Consider the following 24,193-nt stretch of genomic DNA (forward strand, 5'->3'; position numbering starts at 1 on the left):
AATAACTAACAGAAGACTTAAGGGCAGACCAGCTTTAGGCAATACCTGTGTGTCCCACAGGTATTGCAACTTAAAATGTCTAACACCAAACTGACCACCATCCTTCTTGTTTCTCTTCCTGGGTTCCTTAAGCACACCAGTAACAACATCCTCTTGCCATTTTCCCAGAGTTTTAACCTCAGAGTGGTTTTTGACTATTTCCTCTGCATGTTATTTCATCTTTTTATGAGCCCTCATAGTTCTTTACCATTAGGCTTCTTGTGAATTTATCACCTTCTCTCCAGTTGTATAGGTATTGTTGTATATGATTTATTTCTGCCACAATTATGTAGGGTTCTTGATGACAAGTGTTATGACTTAACTACCTTTGTACTGCAGTAGTCCCACCTGATCTGCAGTGTCAGTTACCCACGGGCAACTGCGGTTCAAAAATATTAAGTGGAAAAGTCCAGAAATAAACAATTTGTAAGTTTTATATTGTGCACCATCTTGAGTAGCGTGGTGAAATCTCTGTCCTGCCCAGGAAACGAAGCATCCCATTTGTGAGGGCTTAAAGAAGTGCTTTTACTTCCACCTTTGAAGCTTGTCTTGCTGGGCTAATTCAAACAACATTCTCAGATTAATAGATGAAAATAATTTTTTAAAAAAATATATTTTATTGATTTTTTTACAGAGAGGTAGAAACATCAATTAGAGAGAAACATCTATCAGCTGCATGCTGCACACTCCCTACTGGGTATGTGCCCACAACCAAGGTACATGCCCTTGCCTGGAATCGAACCTGGGACCCTTAAGTCCAAAGGCCGACGCTCTATCCACTGAGCCAAACCTGTTAGGGCGAAAATAAATTTTTAATACATACACATGGGGAATTCATATAGCATAAAATTGCAGAGATAGTGAGGAAAAATTGAGTATGTCATTTTGGACAAAGAGAAAAGGGGGAACTAGATCTTAGATTTTAAAAGTGAAAGTTATTGCTTTACAGGTAATTGAGGAAGAACGGAACACACATGGTAGGCAAATTCCTGCCAGGCAACCCAGAAACAATGGACAGGGGCTGATCCGGCCATCAGGCCCTTAGCCGGAGCCCTCCCCAGCACCATACTCAACTCAAGTGAGGCAGAGGCGAACATCCTGAGGTTTTCTCCTGGAGCAGGCCTTTCTGTCTGACTCTCTGTGGTAGGAAAAGGGGAAGGTCAAAGATTCTTTCTAAGTCTTTTGTTTCTTAGGAACCAGCTTAAAATCAGTGTGCCAAAAGGCACAGTTGTTGGGGTGGCAAAACTTTGGTTTTCTTCCTTTTGTCCGGCATATCTGTGCTGTATATGCTCCTTGTTCAGTAGGTACGTAGTAGCCTTCTCAGTTATCAGATCAACTGCCCTGGTATCAAAGTGCCTGTATTCACGAAACTTCTATTTTCTTCAATGCCCCTGAAGTGCAAGAGTCGTGATGCTGGCAGGACAGATATGCGAAGAGAAGCTGCAAAGTGATTTGTTTAAATGAAAAAGTAAAAGTTTTCGACTTAGATAAGAAAAGAACTGTATGCTGAGGTTGCTAACTTGTCTGGTAGGAAGGAATCTTCTATCTGTGAAATTGTGAAGAAGGAAAAAGAAATTGTGCTAGTTTGCTGAGAGGGACCACGTTCCCATAACTTTTATTGCAGTATACTGTTATAAATTGTTCTATTTTATTATCAGCTGTTGTTAATCTCTTACTGTGCCTAATTTATAAATTAAGCTTTATCATAGGTGTGTATGCATGGGAAAAATCATAGTATATCTATAAGGTTTGGTAGTATCGGAGGTTTCAGGCATCCACTGGGGTCTTGGAACGTATCCCCTGTGGAAAAGGGAGGACCACTGTATTTCTTTCTTGGGGTTCATCCTCCAGCTCCCCCCACTTCCCACTTCTCCCATCAATATTCTACCCAGATTTTTATGATTCAATAAATATTTGTTGAGAGAAGGGAAGAATTCACGTGCTACGTAGTATAATTGCATGGTTATTATACTTGGTATTGTTGAGGAAAACCAGTAGTGAGGGCCATAAAAAGAAATTTTATTTAAGAACGATTGCAGCAAGGGGAAAACGGCCTCAGGATAGAGCTGTGCTCAGTTCTGAGTACAACCCAGAGCAGGGTGGGGGAGTGCGTGGAGCACTACCGAGACCGAGCATCAGAGGTGGGGAATTTGGTTAAACAGACCCAACAGGATATTTGCTGAAGGCAGGCCTGATCAGATGTCAGAGATGGGTGGGGGATGCTTTCTAAACTGACTTAGCAGGATTCTTGCTAAAATTGGGCAATGCAGGCCCCACAGGGACAGACATGAGGCTGAAGCTGAGAGAGCCTGACTAAAGTTTAGTTAAGCAGAGAGTCTGTGTCATTATCTAAGCTATGTAATTTTAAACCTTGCCTAACGCCTTGGCATTTATTATGATAAGCAGACTTAAACTGTGTAAAAACGTTGAGTGAGGAACTTGCAGTAATCATTCAACTATCACCTTTCCCTCCCCTCCTTGTACCAGCCTCCTTCATTCCCAGTAAAATATGTCTGGAAAGAAGGTAAAAAAACAAAAACAAATCCCAGCCCCCCAAACTGTTGACTAGTTAGAACAGGTGAGGAAGAAGGAGTAGGGAAAGCGGCAGAAGAAAGGTGTGGAACTATTTGGGAAAATGATTTTGAATATAATTTGAGATCTCGTTTATGATAGGCTTCTACTACTTTCCTCTGGTTTGTTGTTTATATAAGGCCCATTTGAGATCACCTTACGGTGACAAGAGACTAATGAATGTCTTTAGGAAAAAGTCAACCCACTGAACATTAGGGCATCAAGGGAGTTTGCCTCTGATAGCACAAGGTTCAAGAGGCTAGAGCAAGCATCAAGCACACTCTTGAGAACAGCAGTATTGTAAAAACACATAGAAGAAAAGCTCAGTATGTCAATTGGAAGATGTTGAAAGCTTATGAAGTTTCTTTTAAGGCACATACTATTCTGGCTAATCACCCTGAGCTGTTTCCTGAGTACTGTGAATCCCACAGTTTAAAAATATATTCATTGTTTGTTTTGGAGGTGAATGGGGTGTATTTGAGAGGATGTTTGAACTTCCTTAGTGGTTCTACTGGTTTTATTGCTCTCACAACTTTGGCTGTCATCCTGTTTGTACCTGCTCTGGGGAACACTGCCCCCATTTATTTTTAGAGAGAGGATGGAGGGGAAGGAGAAGGTGGGGAGAGAGAGAGATATATGGATTGGTTGCCTCCTGTTCACACCCTGTCCGGGGCCAAGGGTCGAACATGCAACCAAGGTATGTACCCTTGATCAGGAATTGAACCGGCGACCGACCCTTTGGACCACAGGCCGACCACTGAGCCAAACCGGTCAGGGCAACACTGCCCTTTCTTAGACAACCGCTTTCTTTGTTTCAAGTTCAACTTGGTTAAATCAAAGCATAATAAAAATCAATACACAAAATCTGTTGCATTTCTGCACACTAATAACAAACTATCAAAGAGAGAAATTAAGATAATAATTCTATTTACAATTGCATTAAAAAGAATAAAATACTTAGGGATAAATTTAATAAAAGAGGGGAAAGACCTATATATTTAAAACTAAAAGACATTAATGAAAGAAATTGAAGAAAACACAAATAAATGCAAGATATCCTGTGCTTATGGATTGGAAGAATCAATATTGTTAAAATGTTCTTCCTACCCAAAGCAATCTATAGATTCAATACACTTCCTATTAAAATGCTAATGTCATTTTTACAAAAATATAAATCTAATCCTAAAATTTGTAGAGAACCACAAAATAAACCCCTGAACAGCCAAAACAATTTTGAGAAAGAACAAAACTGGAGGCATCACGTTCCTGTCTGTAGACTATATGACAAAGCTGTAGTAATTAAATACAGTGTGGCATTGGCATAAAGACAGACACAGAGGTCAATGGAACAGAATAGAAAGCCCATAAATGAAACCATGCATATATGGTCAACTAATTTATAATAATGGAGCCAAGAATATACAATGGGGAAAGGACACTCTCTTTAATAAATGGTGTTGGAAAACTGCTCAGCTACATGCAAAAGAATGAAACTTGACCACTATCTTACACCATACCCCTAAATTAACTCAGAATGGATTAAATATTTGAATGCTAAGAGCGGAAACCATAAAACTCCTAGAAGAAAACCTAGGTAGTAAGCTCCTTGACATAGGTCTTGGCAACAATTTTTGAATCTGACACTAAAAGCAAAAGTAACAATAGAAAAAAAGGGGACACATCAAACCCAAAAGCTTCTGCACAGCAAAGGAAACCACCAAACAGTTTGATTAAAAAATGTGCAGAAGACGTGACTAGACATTTTCGGAAGAAGACACACAGATGGCTAACAGGCACAAGAAAAGTTGTTCACATCATTAATCATCAGGAAATGCAAATCAAAACCACAATGAGATATCACCTCACATAGTGGCTATTATCAGAAAGACAAGAAATAAGAAATGTTGGTGAGGATGTGGAGTAAAGGAACCCTGTGCACTGTTGGTGGGAATGTAAATTGGTGCAGCCACTATGGAAAGAGTATGAAGTTTCCTCAAAAAATAAAAAATAGAACTACCATATATTCAGCAATTCTATTTCTGGATATTTATCCGAAGAAAACAAAAACACTAACTCACAAAGATATATGTGCCCTCATGTTCATTACAGCATTATTTACTAGTACAATTGCCAAGACAGGGAAGCAACCTGAGTGTCCACTGATGGATGAATGGAGAAAAATGAGGTGGTACATATATACAGTGGAATATTACTCAGCCATAAAGAAGACAGAAATCATACCATTTGTGATAACATGGGTAGATCTTGACTACATTATGCTAAGTGAAATAAGTCAGGAAAAGACAAATACCATATGATCTCTCCTATATGTAGAATATAAAACAAACAAAACAAAACCAAGCTCACAGATATAGAGAGCAGATCTGTGTTGGCAGAGGTGGGAGGTAGAGAGTGGGAGAAATAGGTAAAGGGAGTCAAAAGAATAAAATAAATAAAAAAGAAATAAAATCAAAGTTATTTAAAGCCAAATTAGGCTGCTGTATAAAATTATTTGTATTTTACTTGCTGGTATATGGCTATTTTGAATAAATCAGGGCTGCATTATTTTTATTTTGCCATACTGATAATATCCCTTAATATTCTATTCTCATTCTCATAACATAAGGGAAGATCTAATGTTCTGTCATCTGTCCACCTACTTACTCTTTTTTGAGATTGAGCATTTGCCACTGTCAGTGTTATTATTTATGAGTGCCTGCCAACCAAAATATCCACTCAGATGCTGCACAGATCATCAAGACTCTAAGCTAACTTACAGTATTATTTACTAGAGGCCCGATGCATGAAGATTTGTGCAAGAATGGGCCTTCCTTTCCCTGGCTACCGGCACCACCTTTGCTCTGGCCAGAGCCACCTTTCCACCTTCCCACGCTGCCCAGAGGCCCAGTGTGGCTGGGGTGGTGCAAAATGCCTTTGTTGTTGCCATGGTAACGATGCAAGCATCCTGCCCCACCCCTGGCTGCTCAGTGCCTGTGTATGCAAATTAACCCGGCATCTTTGTTGGGTTAATTTACCTATTCACTCCTGATTGGCTGGTGGGTGTCACGAAGGTATGGTCAATTTGCATCTTTCTCTTTTATTAGTGTAGTGTAGTTAATTATCTTTTATTCTAACTGTATGTAGGAGAGTGTGTTTAAAGATGTACAACAGGCAATTTGAGAATCCTTAAGGGCAGTGTTTTTCAAACATTTGACTGCCCTTATAGTAAAAATGATTTTTTTAAATTAAAAGAATTAAAAAAGATTTTCACTTACAGTTGACATTCAATAGTTTATTAATTTCAGGTGTACAGTAAAGTGGTTAGAGATTTACATAACTTACAAAGTGATCCCCCTAATAAGTCTAGTACTCCCCTAACACAGTATGTAGCTATGACAATATCATTGACTATACTCCCTGTGTTGTACTTTACATCCTAATGACTAATGACTATTTTGTAACTGCCAATTTGTACTTCTTAATCCCTTTACCCTTTTCACACAGCTGGTAGAAAATAAATTTGGCATGTGCTCTCATGTACAGGTGCATGGTATGTATAATGTATAGCTGAAGTAAAATTTGATCCAGCAACACTTATCCTAGTTATGTGTGGTACACTCTATAGTTTCTATTATATTGTTTTTTTTACTTCCTTATAAGATGCTGACTGTAAGTGAACTTCCTGACCCACTAACAGGTCACAATAGGAGTCTGAAAAGAACTGGTTAACAGTCATTAAGTTTTAGGACACCTTAGAATATTAATTCCGAGAAGGCTTTGGAAATGACCTATTGGCAGCTTCCCTTTTTCCTCTTATTTTATAGTTGGAGGAACCTGAAGTCCAGGTAGGTGAAGACTTCCTTGCAGGGACACAGTGCTGCTTTGTGTTTGCCCTACTTCACCTATTTATTCCTGGAATCATGCAGTGGGCAGTTGGAACTCATGGACTCTGTAATTTTTGAGCCTAGCAATTATAGTTCTGTGTAGTTTCATGGTAATGAATAGACTATACTCACTTTCCCCTCCCCAGTTGGCTATCAAGCTATTTTCTCCCTTCATTAGTTTATTATCTCCCATTCTCACCGAAGGGAAGACTGTTAACAAAGCGGTGAGTGTACTGTCCCCTCTTCTAGGGATGGCACACAGCTATCATTGTCATGAACCCAAAGGAGAGCACGAGTTGAATAAGAAACAGCTGTAGGCATATACTTAGACATTAAAAAAAGAGAGGTCTAAATGTATATTTTCTTTAAGGCAATTGTACTCTTAGCTTTTGACAACTCCAAACATCTTGGTGTATTTGATGTTTTTCATCTTTCCTTCAAAATCAGTAGTGATCTCCTATAATAAAAATTTTACAGTTTTAGTTTCGTTGTTCCTTCTGTGAATAGAGTTACAGCACTTATGGTCAAACACTTAACAAAGACTTTTGAGTTCTCAATATCAATCATAGTGTATTAGTCAGCATAGGTTGCTATAACAAAATACTATCAACTGGGTGGCTTAAATAACAGAAGTTTATTTTCTCACAGTTCTGGAGACTATTAGAGGTGACAGAGGATTGGTTTCTGTTTAGAGCTCTCTCCTTGGATCGTAGACGACTACTTTCTTGCTACATCCTCTCTCTGTGACTTTATATAAGTCTACTAAACTGATTGGAGCAGGGCCTCACCCTCATGACTTTAGCTAACCCTAATTACCTCCAAAAATCTCCACATTGGAGGATAGGACTTCATTATATGAAATCTAGGAGGAATCAATCCAGTCTATTTTACAAAGTTAAGATGTCAGCAGGGTTTAAATATTGGCTGAAATATGCAAAGAAATGCTCTCAGTTGCACTTATTAAAAACAGACTCTTCTATTTGAGTGAATAGATGTTTTCACACTCTATAATTCTTATAACACTAACAATAGTAACACATTTAATTTCTTTTATATTCTTCTTAATAATGTGAGTATATGGAAAATAGTTTACAGTTAAATTTTGCCCTAAGGTAAAATGATACCTTTAAAAAGTTATTATTTTTTTGCAGAGAATTCTTTTCTAATGAAGATTCTATTTCTCATTAATAATTAATGAATTTCTAAACAGCACATCACTATTTCAAAACTTTACATAAAATAAAAAAGCTATCCACCATCATTGAGCAAAATACATGGTTTAGCAAACAACCATTTGTGCTAAAGACATATTTTAAAACAACTTTTATATGATGGGGGCTATTATTGCTATTTAGGAGGATGGATACTCTTTTAATTGTGAAACGGTAAGTAAGCCTGGTGTTTGTCTACAGGAAATGTTATAGAGAGCCACTCCAATAGCTCACACAAAATACGCATTCAAGCTGAAGATGAACCGAGAGGGAACATTGAGAATATTGAATCATCTTAAAGCCCTTTTGTCTTAAAGCACTTGGAAACCTCCAAACCAGTTCTCGCCTTTTAGGCTTCTATAGGTAGACTGTTGATCAAGAAGGTTTTTGCTATTTTTATGGTTTCTAGGTTAAAAGTAGTATGGGCTATTTTACAATTTTAGGGGTCTATACATTTCTGGAGTGGGCTTTTATATAAAGAGTTAGTGCTATGTGTCTAGAAGAAATATTCTGTCTCTTCATAGTGTCTTTGCATGAGTGCTTTTACTGTATTAACATGTATATGTTTACTTTGTTTCTTCTATTTCAGTGTTTGTCAGCTGAAGAGATCTTTTCCCTTCATGGCTTTTCAAATGCTACGCAGATCACCAGCTCAAACTTCTCTGTCATCTGTCCAGCAGTCCTACAGCAACTGAACTTTCATCCCTGTGATGAGCGGCCCAAACACGATTCAAAACCAAGTCTTTCTGAAGGTATGTTGGAAACTTGTCCTCCCATTTGTTTGAAAGGTTTATGGGTTGTATGAAATGACATTAACATGTTTCCCTTTTCTGCTTTTATTACTCTACATAGAGTCCCCTGGTAAGGTACGTATATTCTGGAAGTATGTAGAATAAGAATAATTAGAGCTCATTTAAACTTCTTAAGTTATACTCTTCTATTTGTGGAGTTAAAATTATACGTGGTACCATGTAAAAACTTTATAAAACCCAGTGCTTTATTTTAAACATATGTTTTATACTGTACACATTGGATTATATATTAACTACCTAGCTCAACATTGATCAGTTAATTTCCATCAAATTGTGCTTTTAAATAGTATTAAAAACCCTGTCAATTTATCTATATGTGTCAGTAAAGAGATAAGATAACTAGTGTGTCTCTAGATTAAATCTAAAAGTACTGAATTATTACCACTACTAGAGGCCCTGTGCACAGATTTGTGCATCGGTGGGGTCCTTCATCCTGGCCTGCATCCTTTCGCAATCTGGGACCCCTTGGGGGATATAGGACTGCCAGTTCAGCCCAGTCCCTGCAGGCCAGGCCGAGGGACCCCACTGGTGCATGAATCGGTGCACCAGGCCTCTAGTATGCATATAAGATTTTTTGATTAATCTTTTCCCACCCTCCCCCTTTCCCCCTTCCCTCTGAGATTCATCAGTCTGTTCCATATTTCCATGCCTGTGCATTGAGCATCTGTCCCCTGGTGGTCAGTGCACATTATAGCTACCAGTCGAATGGTTGAATAGTCCAACGGTCGCTTAGGCGCGCATATATATATACATATACATATATATATAATTTATATATAATTTTCATAAATGAAAGAAAATACCAGCGGCTGTTTTAAGTGCTTATAATGGTATTGTCACAGAGACAGCATTTTAAAAGAATTATCTGCTCCAAACAAATTTTAAAATATAAGAAAACAGGTGCTTGTTTACTATATAATATAGTTCACACACTTAAGTATGAAGGGTTCTTTCACAAATGAGATAAACCAATTGTTCAGGGGGGTCTATTTATTAACTGTGTGCCATTTCTTGGTATTCCCAAATTGTTGCCCTGTCCTGCATGGATATTTTAATTCTCATTGTTTTGTTTATTTGTTCATTCAATAAGTGTTTATTGATTGACATGACACACACTGTTCTGTGTATCGAGGATTCAGTCATAAGCAAGAAGAAAAAAATCCTGCCCTCTTAGGGCTTATAATGTAGTAGAGAATAAACATAATAAACATTTACACAAATAATCAGATAAATAATATGATTTCAGAGGGATAAATGCTTTGAAGAAAATAAAGTAGGTCACAATAGAAGGAGATGGTGGGTGCGTGTGAATTTAGATGAAAAAAGGGAGGCATTTCTGATGAGATGACATTTGAACTGAATCCCGACTAAGGTCGGAGGAGAGGGCCATGGCAAGATCTTCTTTGGGGAAAGAGAGAGCAAGGTCAAGGGAACAGTGAGCATAAGCTTGGGAATGTGCTTGGCATGTGTAAGGATCAGCAAGAATGTCTGTGCGTCTGGAGCATAGTGAGCAGGAGGGAGGACAGAAGGAGGGGGAACCATGGGCTTTGCAGTGTACAGTAAGTTGATTGGATTTTATTCTGAATGTGCTATGAAGACACTGTAGGGTTCTAAGCAGGAGAGGGATATGATTTCATTTGGATTTGTAAAAGATGGTTCTACCTGCACTTTGGGGAGAGCCGGTCATGGGGCAAGAGTAGAAGCATGGAGACTGATTGGGCTGTTGCCAGGGGTTGGTATTCAGGATGATGGGGTCTGGGGCTAAGGTGGGAGAAGCAGGAGTGAGGAGAAGTGAGGAGATTCAGGGTGGATTTCAGAGACTGTGCTAAAATGGTTTGGATGTGGAGGAGGGAATGATAAATCAAAGTTTAAGTCCTTGAAAGTGGATAGATGGCTGTGCCATTTCCCAGGATGAAGACTGGGGTGGAGTAGTTTGTTATAAAGGAAGCCAGTGGTGAGAATCAAGAGGATGGTTTTAAACATGGTCAGTTTGAGGCATTGATGTCGACCAACAAGGAGAGATATCCAGTAGGCAATGGCATGCATACATGTAGAGCTCAGAGAATAGGTTGAGGCTGGAGATATGTCATTTTATTTTTATTGATTTCAGAGAGGAAGGGAGAGGGAAAGAGAGATAGAAACATCAATGATGAGAGAGAATCCTTGATCGGCTGCCTCCTGCACAAGCCCTACTGGGGATTGAGCCCATAATCTGGGTATGTACCTTGACCAGGAGTTGAACTGTGACCTCCTGGTTCACAGGTGACGTTCAACCACTGAGTCACACCAGCTGGGTCCACATTGTCTTTTATTTTCTATGTTTACATATATAAGGAATAGAAATCACTAAGTATACTTTGTCAATACAATTATCATATTTGTGAATAACAATAATTTTAGAGCTAATGGTTCAAATACATATTTTTAATGGAATATATACTAAATGGGAGTATGTTTGTATTCCCATAAATCTGTTTAATTTCAGTACAGATTGTACAGCATAGTAAAGGCATAGATTCTGAAGTCAGCCCATCTGAGGTCAAATCCCAGCTCTGTAATTTTCTAACTTAATATTGGCAAAGCATTTAGAATGTTATCTGGCATGTGGTTAGGCACTATATATATGTCTGCTAAATAAAATATGTATAACAGACATAATTGTGAGTACAGGAGGTGAAGCTTTAGTAAAAGCAAATCCTCTACTCTGTGAAGGTTAATTTCTGATGTTCAAAAGTGTTTGTAACCTCAATTCTCAGGTTTACTCTATCTTAGGAACCAGGAGGTAGGAATAGGCAGTGGGGACACGAAGTGAGAGAATTCTAAGGACAACACTTCAAAGTCATAAAATGGATGAGTGCAACAAATGGATGGTAAATTAAATTCTCTAGGTGATATAAATTTTAACAATCATTTAATGGCCCAAAATTGTCTAACTTTTTGATGAAGTTATATAACGCTATTTAATTTAAATAATAGATAATAATAATAATGGAATTTACTTGTAGTATCCCTGGAGATCACATAGTCCAGAACTGCATAGTGCAACCCGATGACATAAGTCTCAAGCTCCAGAGAGATTAAAGGCTTTCTTTAGGGACAGTACCTGAGGAAGGATGCAAGTCCAGGGCTCCTAACTCCTAGTCTGTGGTTCTTCCACTGTACAACAGTGAGCTAATGGAACTAAAATTTATATGCTGGTCTACTTACTATTTTTTTAAAAATAATGATAACATTTATTGAAGACTTGACTGTATTCCAGGGGCTATGTGTAACTGGCTTTATGTTATTCCTGTAAAAAATAATCTATTAAATAGAAAAATTAAAAAAAATAGGTAAAGTTTTTAGAAGAATTTTCACACATATTGGCATTTGATAAATAACTATTGTCACTAATATTCCCTGGAAATGTATTAAAATTTTTCCACATTCACTAAGAATCAGAAAGTCTGAAACAGATCATTAGAGGAAGTCCTATTTGTATATGGAGAGATCCAAAGAGTATTTTTATACTAATTCATTCTTTGATGCCCTAGTTGAGTGGATGATGGATTTCCCTCCCCCTGCCCCCCAACAATGTCCTAACAATGAAAGGAGGAGAATCTAAGTAGTGTGCCTAAAAGAGTGGTGATTCACACTCCCAAAGTTCCCCAAGTGGTTCTGATAAACATGCACAATATTAAGGAGAGTTAGGAAGATTAAATAAGCAGATGAATTGATATTTTTTGACAGAGTTCTGGGCTGCATTTTAAAGTATGGGTTTCATGAATTCATTTTTCAAGGAATTTGTGTTATTTGCTAAGCACTGAAGGTGAATATAACATAGCCCCCTCCTTGAAAATCTCATAATTTATATGATATAGACAAATATGTAAATGATAAAATCACTATTGCACACAAGAAATGGTAAGTGGCCCAATTATCTTCAAAGAGCTATAGGAAGCTTGACAAGCAAGGCACTGATGCCTGGAGGAGATAGGGAAGCTTTATAGAGGAGGTCTTTGATTAGCTTGGAGAACCATGTGTGAGTTTCTCACACAATGAAGATAAAAACATATTTCCAGATAGAGAGCCACAAGTAAAGGTAATTCTGGATTTGGAAAACATTGTGTCTGCATAAAGGCATGTTGATAAAAGTGTAAATAACACCAGTGAGGCTCTATGGGATTCAGTTGATGAAGGGCAGTGTCAAATAGGGATATGAAGTGATCAGAGTTGTGTTTTAGAATAATGAGTCGGGTGGTCATGTCAAGTAGGGGAGGAAGGGCAGACAGAAAACTGTCATAATGCATTAGATGAAGGAGTTAGAGATGGTGAGGGCCTGAACTCAAGGTATTGGTAATGAAGATGGAGAAGCTGGAGTGAGAGATCTCAAGCAGAATTGATAGAGTTTGATCACCAATCATGTATGGAATTGAGTGGTGGAGTGAGCAATTGAAATTGACCCCAACATTTCTGCTATTTAAAGAGGTGGTGAACAAGGGTGGGGAGCAGGGTTTCTCAGGGGCAGATGATGAGTTTAATATGTGTATGTGGCTTTGCCTCTATTTGTTACTCAAAAACATCTCTGCATTTTAATTTTAGTTTCAATAGGTATGCATCGTGTCTACCCAATGAGATTATAAATATTGATTGAATGAGTGAATGAATGTAGGCTAGTGATGAGATAGAAAGCTATTCATATGAAGGGAAACTACACATAGATATATCATGGAGGAGGATGTGGGATTGAGAACTTTCTCTATGTGGGAAGTCTGAGGAGAGTAGATATTGCTGTCTGAGGTGATAAGATAGTAAATGGGAATGAGGTGGACCTTTGTAGGTCCAATGAGATGACTTTGAAGGGCATGGTCGGGAGTCTTGAACTGATAGGAAAGTGGAGAAGATAAAGTCATGGTTAGTGCTGTGATGATTCTTGTGATGACATAGTAACATTTATTACCTGTTACTTGGTACTCAGCACAGGCTACCTTATATTGCTTTGCGCATGGGTGTTTCTTCACATTTCTCAGCTCCCCAAGCAAAAAATCCAAGCTGCTTGTTGGCAGGAATCATGGTTTGCATCCTAGGCTCCATAAACATTTGCTAAGATTGCTTATTTATAGATAGGCTCGCTTGAACCAGAATAATGGTGGAAAGTCTTACATTCATAAAGCATATTATAAAATGTTTAGTTCTGTTGAGCCCCATGGGCTTCTTAAAAATTAAATCACCGCCACAGGAATAATGAAACAGATTGCAAAAAAAAAAAAAAATGTGGGCCCTGGAGACAAACTGTCTGGGTTTGAAATCTGCAGGATTTTCGATCTGCATGACTTGGGCAGCTCATTTGAACTCCATATGCTTTGGTTTCAACTGTATGGAAGAGATAATAGTACTTACCTCATAGGGTTTTGTGAGGATCAAATGAATTAATACATGTTAGTCGCCCAGCACAGTGCCTGGCACATGGTGAACACTCACTAAGCATTAAGTGTTACTATGCTACTCAACTGATAGTGTCCATGAGAAAAGTGGCCCATGGTTTAAAAATTCTGGACAAAGAAGTGGCAATGTAGAGGCAGCTTTCTAATCTTTCACATTGTCTCTGCACAGTGTGTGTGGGCCACAGGCAAAACTACCATACCTTTCCTCTAAAACTCACATGACCTCTATATTCATCTGAAAGGCTGAGTTTTAACTAGGCCATGAACCAATAGATAAAAGTAGGTGGCTTGGAGCCTGTGAACCTCAGATGGTCACTATTCTAGGTCTTATACAAATTCTCTGCAAGCTATATAATTCTTTGATCCCGTAATGATGACTTAAGACTGATGTAAGCATAGGCAGTGTTTCTATTAATATTTATTATGCTATGTGGTCTCAATTTTCTGTATAATTTTCATTGAGATGATTTTGTTCTTTGCAAGAAGAAATTGGTCTCAAGCTTTTAAAGGAGAAATGTGTTTCAGGTTTAATGGAGAGTAAGTCTTCATTTGGCTCCTTTGCTCTGATTAATTGCTCCTCTTTCCCTCTTATTCACAGTATGGGGATATGGATTCCTGTCAGTGACAATCATTAATCTGGCATCTCTCCTCGGATTGGTTTTGACTCCGTTGATAAAGAAATCTTATTTCCCCAAGATTTTGACCTATTTTGTGGGGCTGGCTATTGGGACTCTATTTTCAAATGCAATTTTCCAACTTATTCCAGAGGTAAGGGTGTTAGCTACCTGTTTCTGTGAATAATTGTTTCTTTAAAATGTTTTAGCACTTTGTACATTTTAAACCTCCATGATTCTCACAGAATTTTATGGTCTGGTTTATGGTGTTTTGAATAAAAGAGCGGAATCACAGCAAATGAAAAAAGCGTGTCTGAAGCTTCAGGGAATGTCAGTGTCAGAGATAAAATTAATATTCCTGGAGACCAGCCACCAGGATGCGCTCAGATAGGGCCTTAACATTTTATTCTATCCTGCATTTGGAAAATTTAATTTCTCTAATACTTCAGTTATTTATTTATTTATTTATTTATTTATTTATTTATTTATTTATTTATCTATCTATCTAAAGAGCATGCAATGTCAAATTTACTGAAGATATACCATAAAATTTTCTTATATATTTACTACAGTTACTGAAGACCAGAGGATCAATAAGAGTGTGGTTGACAAACCTTTTAATTTTCTTTTGACTGTGGAAAAAAAATCAATTGAGGTCAATGAATAAACAGCAGCTTATTTTTTCCTTTTCATAAGATGTATTATTGATCTGACATTGACAATAGTGCATTATTCAGTTAATCAACACATAACATATATGTTTTATTTTATATCTATATTATGGCCAGCCAGTATAAGGAAGAAAGAGGAAGGAAAATAATTGAGAGGGAAGAGAGGGGAAAGAGAAAGAGACATTAGTAGAAGGAAGGGGAGCTAGGGAAATATATACACACTAGAGGCCTGGTGCATGGATTCGTGCATTGGTGGGGTCCCTCAGCCTGGCCTGTGCCCTCTCACAGTCCAGGATCCCTTGGAGAATACTGGACTGCTGGTTTTGGCCCGCAGGGATCAGGCCAAAACTGGCAGTCTGATATCCCCTGAGGGATGTAGTAGTGCGTGAAGCAGCAGGCGACCGGGGAGGAGCCCTAGCCCGGGCTGGGCACCGGCTGCTCCTGCTCAATCCGGCCCCGCTGCTCCTGCTGCCACCACCCGGTAGCACTGCCACGGAGGCGGGAGAGGTGGAGAGGCTCGCCTCACCAGCTATGAGCCAGGAGTCGCCCATCAGTCAGCTGAGTGCCGCTCCCACTGTGGGAACGCACTGACCACCAGAGGGCAGCTCCTGCGTTGAGCATCTTCCCCCTGGTGGTCAATGTGTGTCATAGTGACCAGCCAAATGGTCGACCAGTTAAATGGTGGACCAGTCGCTTAGGGTTTTATATACATAGATGGACTGTATCTCCTCCACCCCCAATGCACACACAAAGATGGGTGGGCGAGTCCTGAGCAATGAGAATAATAGTAGTTCAGGGTATTATTCTCATCGCATAATTTTTAGAAAATTATAACTAAAGCTTCTTTTAATTTTCACAGCTATATATGAAATTGGGGATTTTCTTACAGTCACAGACTTATGATTGTTGTTATTGTTATCATTATATCTAGAAAGGAACTAGAAAGGTCATTTCAACTAGAGATACAATCAGCTAGTAACAAAACTAGTATGACAATACAGATTTTCTAATTAATAATTTTATATGTAACATTATACATGCAATATATTTAACGCAATATAATATTATATGTGTATATATTAACTTATCTGAAATTTGGATCAAATTAAATTTAAAAACTGATATTGTGTATGGACTGGGGATTCCACATTTATGATTTTGAGGTTTTCTATTTTATTGAAAATGTAGTAATACATAAGAAATGTCTTAGGAAAATAAGAAACTCCTTCAACAGCATTTGTGGATGTCCTTTTGCCTGTAGGTGATAATTAAGTAACTATGGCTGTAAAAAGAAAATTATATAAGCACTAGATAATCTGTCTTTGTAATATTACCTCAATTTTCCATAGATAGTTATTTCTACTTTTGGCAAAATTCTTTCCCTTTCTTTACTTCATTTGGTTTTCATAACCTCTGTGTTACATATGTAGAGTAGGTGTCTTTGTGCCAGTTTTGCACTGTATAAATAAGCACAGAGAAGTCAATCTAATGAAGATGTGGCTGTGAGCTCTTCCCAGAGGCAGGCGTAGAACAAGAACCAAGGCATCCTCTATTCTGGTTGCTCTTCAGAGGGAAGATTTACAATGTCTGGAATGGTGTCAAGCTTTCTCTTATTTTATTTATTTTAAGCTTGTGTTTCTTGTCTGTTAGAAATATCTCTACTCTTTATAATTTCAAACTCCAATTCTTGTCTTATGTTCTTTAAACAATAAATTCTCATACTCGTCTGTGTGTGTGTGTGTGTGTGTGTGTGTGTGTGCATGTGCTTATCTGGTATCTTAAATCTTTTCTTCTTTATTCTTGGGCTCAATTCTTAATTTATTGAATTTCATTGGGTCTTATTGGGATCCTCTAGGTTCAAGAGGATCTCCTGTGGGAAAACAGTAATCCAAGTGGCTTGCCATATTGCTTTAAAAATTTGACTTTGGCCCTAGCTGGTTTGGCTCAGTGGATAGAGCGTCAGCCTGCAGACTGAAGCATCCCAGGTTCGATTCCGGTGAAGGGCACATGCCTGGGTTGTGGGCTCAATCCCCAGTGGGGGGACATGCAGGAGGCAGCCAATCGATGATTTCTCTCATCATTGATGTTTCTATCTCTCTTTCCCTCTCCTTTCCTCTCTGAAATCAATTAAAAAATATAAAAATATTTGACTCTGGATACGATAGACAAATATATTTTTTTTAGAGAAAGCAAATAATGTTTCATTTACTGGTATCCTTATTACCTAGATCTAATGCTGCCTTACAGATGTGGGATTTAGTGCTGCTTCTTTACCACTAAAGTTCCCTCTTTCAAGGCACTTATTACTGCAGGTGTTGGAGCTAGGAGACAAGATACTCAGGTTTTGTTTACTGGAGCATCCGCTGGTCATGAGGTTTCTAAAACATCTCTTACAGTTTTCTTACTTGAATTTTTGTTTTGTGATTTTGGCAGGTAAGTTCTCAATATTAGCTGGATGTGAAGATGGGCATAGAACTACAGTGAAAATTGAATACTGAGAAATTTTGGTATTATTTGCTAGAAATCAAGTAATATTACTTGGTTTTACCTGATTTGCCCCCCCACCCCTTTCTTTTTCCTCCCCAGGCATTTGGATTCAATCCTAAAACTGACAACTATGTTGAGAAGGCTGTTGCTGTATTTGGTGGCTTTTATTTACTTTTCTTTTTTGAAAGAATGCTTAAGATGTTATTAAAGACATATGGTCAGGTAAATGGACTTTATTTAAAACTTTTGCTATTATACATAACAAAGCTACTTTATAAAGGTGAATAAAGGAAGGAATTTTATTCTTAGAATTTTATGAACTGTTCATGTATTAGATTTGTGAATGTGAGGACAAAGAAAAGAGTTAATATATTGATAAGTATAAGAGACACACTTGGTTTATATTGTAGAATTTGAAGTTAGTACTAATAATTTAATGTTGAATAACAGATGTATTCTATTCATATTCAACAGAATAAGAAGGCATATATGCTCTAACATGAGAAAACAGACACAACAGACTAATAAATGAGGATATTTTTAAAGGTAGAGAAATCTTAAAAATCTAAAAAGGTTAGGGTACACACAGAATAGACATAACAATGCTCTCTTGTGGATAAAAAGCACTGACCTCTATTTTCTTGTTTATATGAGCCATCTTTTTTCTTCTTATAACCCCTTTTTACTTTTTTAATTTTTCAATGTAGAATGATCATGCCCACTTTAGAAATGATGACTTTGGCCCTTCTCCAGAAAAAACTCATCAACCTAAAACATTACCTGCCATCAATGGTGTGACATGCTATGCAAACCCAGCTGTCACAGAGCCTAATGGACACATCCATTTTGATAATGTCAGTGTGGTATCTCTACAGGTATGGGAATTTCATTTTCTTTTTACTCACTGATCCTTTACACTATGTGATGATTGTTGTGAATACAACCGTGTCAGTATTTTGTACGTTTAAATCAGTCAGACTTAGTCCTGTATGTGTGTGATAATTAAAGTTATGGCTGCATTATTTTCCCTTTTCCTTCCCTATGTTTACTCTAAGCAAGTGAGTTAAGCAAGACATTGAGGCTTCACTATTCTCTAAGATTGTTTAGCTATATAAAAATCACTTAGACTTATACAATCATATGTAGCAACATGAATCAAAGCATTTCTCTTATTTTGTTATTCTTTCCGTATTTGAAATCAAGTAATACCTTTGAGTGATTTTGAAACTGTAAGAAGAAAGAAGATGTGTAAGCTATTAAAATTATTTTCAGTAATTAAATTGACTTAGAATTTGTATTCCCATCTTCTAAATAATGTCAATAGGTATTATTGCTTGAACAAATATTATATGCCAGGTTACATGCTAGGCACTTACATATTTTATCTCATTTACTTTCTATAATACCTATTCAAAATAGTGTTTGTTTTCTTTATATTAGGAATATTTCAGTTTCAAGTGATGAGAATCAAATCCTAATTATGTAACATGCCAAAAGGAGAATTTATTGGAAAGATAGCGGGATGTCTAATGGAATAGCCCAACTATAGGAAAAGCAAGAACCTAGGGACCATGAGAACTATCATGACCCCCTCTTCTTCTCCTCTTTGCATGCTCTTCTTCACTATGTACCAACTCCCAAATAAGTGTGAAGCACAGACACTAGCAACTCCTGAGATTTATGTCTTACAGTTTCAGCTACAAAAGGAAATTGACCTGACTCTTTCAGTCTTAAATACAGAATTCCTGGCAAGGGTCTTCTTGATCCATTTGCATTAGGTGTCTACTACTAGACTCATCCACGTGCTTAGAGGGTTGGGCCCCATATATGGCCCCCAGGGAATATGGATGCTGTAGAGGAGTGAGTATTGAAAAGGACGCTGGGGTGATAGTGTCATTGGTGTCCACAACAATTCTCATTTGACAGACTAAGAAAGTGAAGCTCTAGATGTTAAATAACCTCTCCAGCGTCATTCAGCTCGTAAATGACAGATTCATAAGCTACAAAGTTAAAAGCAATACAAAAGATCACAATTTAAAAAATCAAATCAAAAGAAAGCCAGCCAAGGGAGAAAAAGGTAGAAAAAAGATATCTGAAAAGGTCATTATGGAAAATGACCTGAATTTCCTTCTGGAAAGACAACATGGTTAGTCATGTACTTCTCCAACTGCTTAAGGAAAATCTCAAGTGCATTTGAAGAGGCAGTTTGTGAGAGAAAATAATTTCATGCAATGTAATGAAGGATGCTTTCAGCCAAGATTTTGCAAAGAATATGGAAATGTTCAAATAGATGATTTCTTATAATAATTACAACTAACATTTATTAAGTGCTCAAGGACCACACCTAAATTTTAGGTGAATGCTATCATTTGATCCTCACAATAGCCAAGGAGACAAGTAGTGTTATAACTAGGAGACTATAGCTTAGAGAGTTTAAATAACAAATGCGAGAACACACAGATCCTAAATGGCCAAGCTTGGATTAGGACTGAGGTCCTCTGATGTTGAAGGCTGTATTCTTACCTACCATGCCGAATTGTATTCTTCATGTCACTGCTCTACTGAAACCAAGATAACATTGACTCTTAATTTCATAAATATTAATTTTTTGTAGGGGAAAGAAAATAATTTGGCCCCAGAGAATTGCTGTCTGAGGCCAAAAAAAATTTGAATTGTTCAAAAGTTTAATTTTATTTTTTTTAATCTTTTAAAAAATTTTTCTCCCCCCCTCCAATTTTATTTTGTATTGGTTTCAGGTCTATTTCTTATGGTTAGACCATCATATACTTTAGATAGTGTCCCCTCGATATTTCCAGCATGATTTTAGTTTTAAGTTTTAGGGCTCCTGGTTTATAATTCACTATGGCCAGAAGACATGTTTGCAGTAAATGTGACAAAGTTGGGGTCCTAGACATGATCCTGTTTTACGTAATTTAGGAATGTTAATCAAAAGGCCACTCTTACTCTACTTCTGTTTGTAGTGCTAGTTTACAGGCTTTCATTCATTGATTCAGTAAACATTTATTAATATCTCCTCACTATCCTAGGCATTGGGGATTGAGAAGTGAACAAATTCTTGTGGAGCTTATAGTTTACTCAGCTGAAAAAAAATACAGTATAGAAAAGTGCAAAACAAGAATATATTAGTTAGCAATAAATACTTGGATGAAAATAAAACTTGGTGATGAGGGAGTGACATGTGGGAGCTTGTTTGATTGCCTGATCAAAAAAGGTCTCTTGAGCCCAGCCAATGTGGCTCAGTGCTAAAGTGTTGTCTTATGAACCCGACAATCAGTTCTATTCCAATCAGGGCATGTGCCCGGGTTTCAGGTTCGATTCCCAGTGTGGGGTGTGCAGGAGGCAGCAAATTAGTGATTCTCTCTCATTATTGATGTTTCTCTCTCTCCCTTCCTCTCTGAAATCCATAAAAACATATTAAGAAAGAAAGAAAGGTCCCTTAAGAGGTCAGTGGAAAACTGGATAATGAAAAAGCCAGCCATTTCTGGGAAAAGAATATTCTAAAAGTTTTGAGAATAATCAAACAGGTCACATATGAGTGATCTGGAAGCTAAATTGTACTTCCTGACATCAATGCGAGAGGCCAGTGACACAATTTCTTTAATATTCTGAATAGAAACAACTGTGGAATTGTATACATAGGTAAACTACCAATCTATTGAGAGAAAGGAATGAAGCTTGGGTTCTGGAAATATACTTACAGGAATAAGTCAAACTGAAGGCAGAGAAGGTGGGTACCAGAATGACGACCATGTACTAGGCCCAAGATGAGCCATTTAGTAGTCCTGACACTAATTTCCTATGGGGATTATCTTCCAGCCATTTTGGTTGAAGATACAGTCTTAAATGAAGAGAGATTTAAACAAATTGAGCAAAATACAATTTTCAGTTTTCTCATTATATTGCATTAAAAAATTCAAAGAAATAGAAATTAAATACCACAAGGGTCTAAATATGACTTTAAGAGACAGTAGGTATTGTGCTATAAGTGATTTTAATGAAAAAAATAAAATATTTTTTTATATTTTAGATTATATAAATAATTTAACCCAGGTGACCCCATTACAGTGATCAATCATGGGATGTAAAATTTATGGATCATTTCTGAGTCCACGTATTGCCTTAATATTTTCGTTGATGATTCCTTGTAGCTACTGCTTCCACACAAGGAATTTTTTTTCAAATTGCAAAGAGTAAGAACCTATCTAAGAGTGAGTTATGAAAAGTCATTTAACTTGACATTACTATTAATAGAACACAAATTATGTGACAATCTAGATGATATCAGCATGATTCATGATTTTGCTAGAGCGTAGGAAGAACAATGAATTGTTACAGAATAATTAAAATGCATGACTTAGGGATGTCTCTATTGATATTCATCCAAACAATTCTGGTCCATCCCAGAATACTCAGATGTACAATAATATTGACGTTTAGTTGCCTGTGGAATTTTGTTTATATCTGGTCATATAAAAATTATACCTTTACACAAAGTTTTAAAAATTGTATTGCCATAGGAGCATATTTATCACACTAGGAGGGTAGAAGATATTTTACTTAACAGTTTGTTAGCTTGATTGTAATGTCCAAATATTTATACCAATGATGTGACGCTTCCTTAGTACCTTGCTCTGGACCCAGTGCATGCGAGGCACTGCAGTCCCTGTGGGATATGGTGCACACACACAGGAACATGTGCATTTTCAGGAAAGGTGGGGGAACTAGGGAGATCATAAGAAGGCAGCTATGAGGGAAGAAGGGAGCAGAGGATTCCATTGCGCCAGTTCCTCAGTTGTTGCCATGAGGCAATGTGTCACACCTCGCCCTGCGACACTCGCTGCTTTGTTCTTTTCTCTCTAGTTACTGTGCAGTCTTGTGGAGAAGTCATGTCAGTATCTGTGCAGCCAGGTGTGTTTTTCCCGGAATCTACAGCTTTGGAACGACTGTGTTTACTAGTTGTTTAAAAAAATATTTTTTTCAATCGCAGTTGACATTCAATATTATTTTATATTAGTTTCAGGTGTTCAGCATAGTGGTTAGGCAGTTATATACTTTATAAAGTCCCTTGATATTTCAAGCACCCACCTGGCACCAAACACAGTTATTACAATATTAATAACTATATTTCCTATGCTGTACTTTACAGCCCTGTGACTATTTTGTAATGACCAATCGGTACTTTTTAATCCCTTCTCCTTTTTCACCAAGCTCCCCAACCGTATCTATGAGTCTGTTTCTATTTTGTTTGTTCATTAGTTTTGTTCTTTATATTCCACGTATTAGTATTTATTAATTGTGGATTCCTTAGGAATGCTAGGTATTTTGGAAAGTATTAGCTCTTCAAGGCCACTAGAGGGCCCATCTAACGCATTTCTCCTGGACTGTAATCAGTTTCATTTTCTAAATGAAAACCTCTTGTGCTTTCATTTATGAATAGACGCTAATAAATATAAAGTGACATGAACCACCTATTTTCCCTTATAGAAGAAAATTAATATCATCCATTTTTAGAAATTGACTATTTCAAATTTTGTGTTTGAAATCGAGGTGCAATGAAGAGGACTTGAGCTGCAAAGTAAGGTGATGTCCAGGAGACACACTGTCAATACCAGCAGGAAGTGATACTCTACAAATAGAAAGATAACCTATTTGATGTTCTTGGGTCTCTATGAGAGTCTAACAGATTTTAAAAACACTCAGTTCATTCATCAAATATTTACTGAGAACTAATGTGTACTTGGTGCTGTTCTAAGAGCTGGGAATGCATTAATGGGACAGAATGCATTAATGGGACAGAAAGAACTTCCAGAATATAACCGAAATATTATATAATATTATACTGAAGAGTGGAAAGCACTTTTGTTAAAGTATCAGATACAAAAACTGATCAGACACCCTGTGTATATGTGTGAGGCTTGCCTATGAGTTTTCTTTCCTGGGTGTTTGGTTTTCTTCTCTTCTTGCCTGGAGATGGGAAGGGCTATGGATGTTCACGACTGTCCACGTGGGGATGAAGTGGGGGAGGAGAAGGGGTCTGGATGGCGGTGAATATCTGACGTAGGTACTTTACTTCACTCTAGGCTTCAAGTGTGCTTTCCGTTCTTGAATTTACCCAAAGGATAAATCTCTAGTTACTTGGGGGTGGTTGCCTTGCTGCATTGGCTTGGGAGCAGGATCTGGGGTTCTAATTGCTTACAACTAATTTTCACTCTTTACCTACCATGTTCAGAGGTACTTGGCACCTTCAGTCCCTCAATGTGTCTGAGGTTGGGGGCCTGGCTTCACTTTGTTTTTTTTGTTGAGTTTTCTCCTCCGTGAAATCAGTTAGAACTCACCCACCTCTTTTTAGCTCCCAAAATAACTATCTCGGTGCTATCATGTCACCTTTCATTCTTTCTGACCCTGTGACCGTATGGCTTTCTTATTCTTTTATTTCAAGGAGTCTCAGTTTGCCATATTT

The 24,193-nt window shown here is 37.5% G+C and overlaps 1 protein-coding gene across 1 annotated transcript in view; it reads left to right on the forward strand.

Annotated features, from left to right (window-relative positions):
- SLC39A8 (solute carrier family 39 member 8) overlaps positions 1 to 24,193 on the forward strand; it is a 72,010-nt gene that overhangs the window by 18,423 nt on the left and 29,394 nt on the right. The window contains exons 3-6 of the mRNA XM_059664442.1: positions 8,295 to 8,457; positions 14,539 to 14,708; positions 17,812 to 17,934; positions 18,420 to 18,587. Of these exons, the coding sequence (XP_059520425.1) occupies positions 8,295 to 8,457; positions 14,539 to 14,708; positions 17,812 to 17,934; positions 18,420 to 18,587 (624 nt within the window). The remainder of the gene's footprint in view (positions 1 to 8,294; positions 8,458 to 14,538; positions 14,709 to 17,811; positions 17,935 to 18,419; positions 18,588 to 24,193) is intronic.

This window comes from Myotis daubentonii, chromosome 1 (genome assembly GCF_963259705.1).
Source record: "Myotis daubentonii chromosome 1, mMyoDau2.1, whole genome shotgun sequence".
In the NCBI taxonomy this organism is placed as follows: domain Eukaryota; kingdom Metazoa; phylum Chordata; class Mammalia; order Chiroptera; family Vespertilionidae; genus Myotis; species Myotis daubentonii.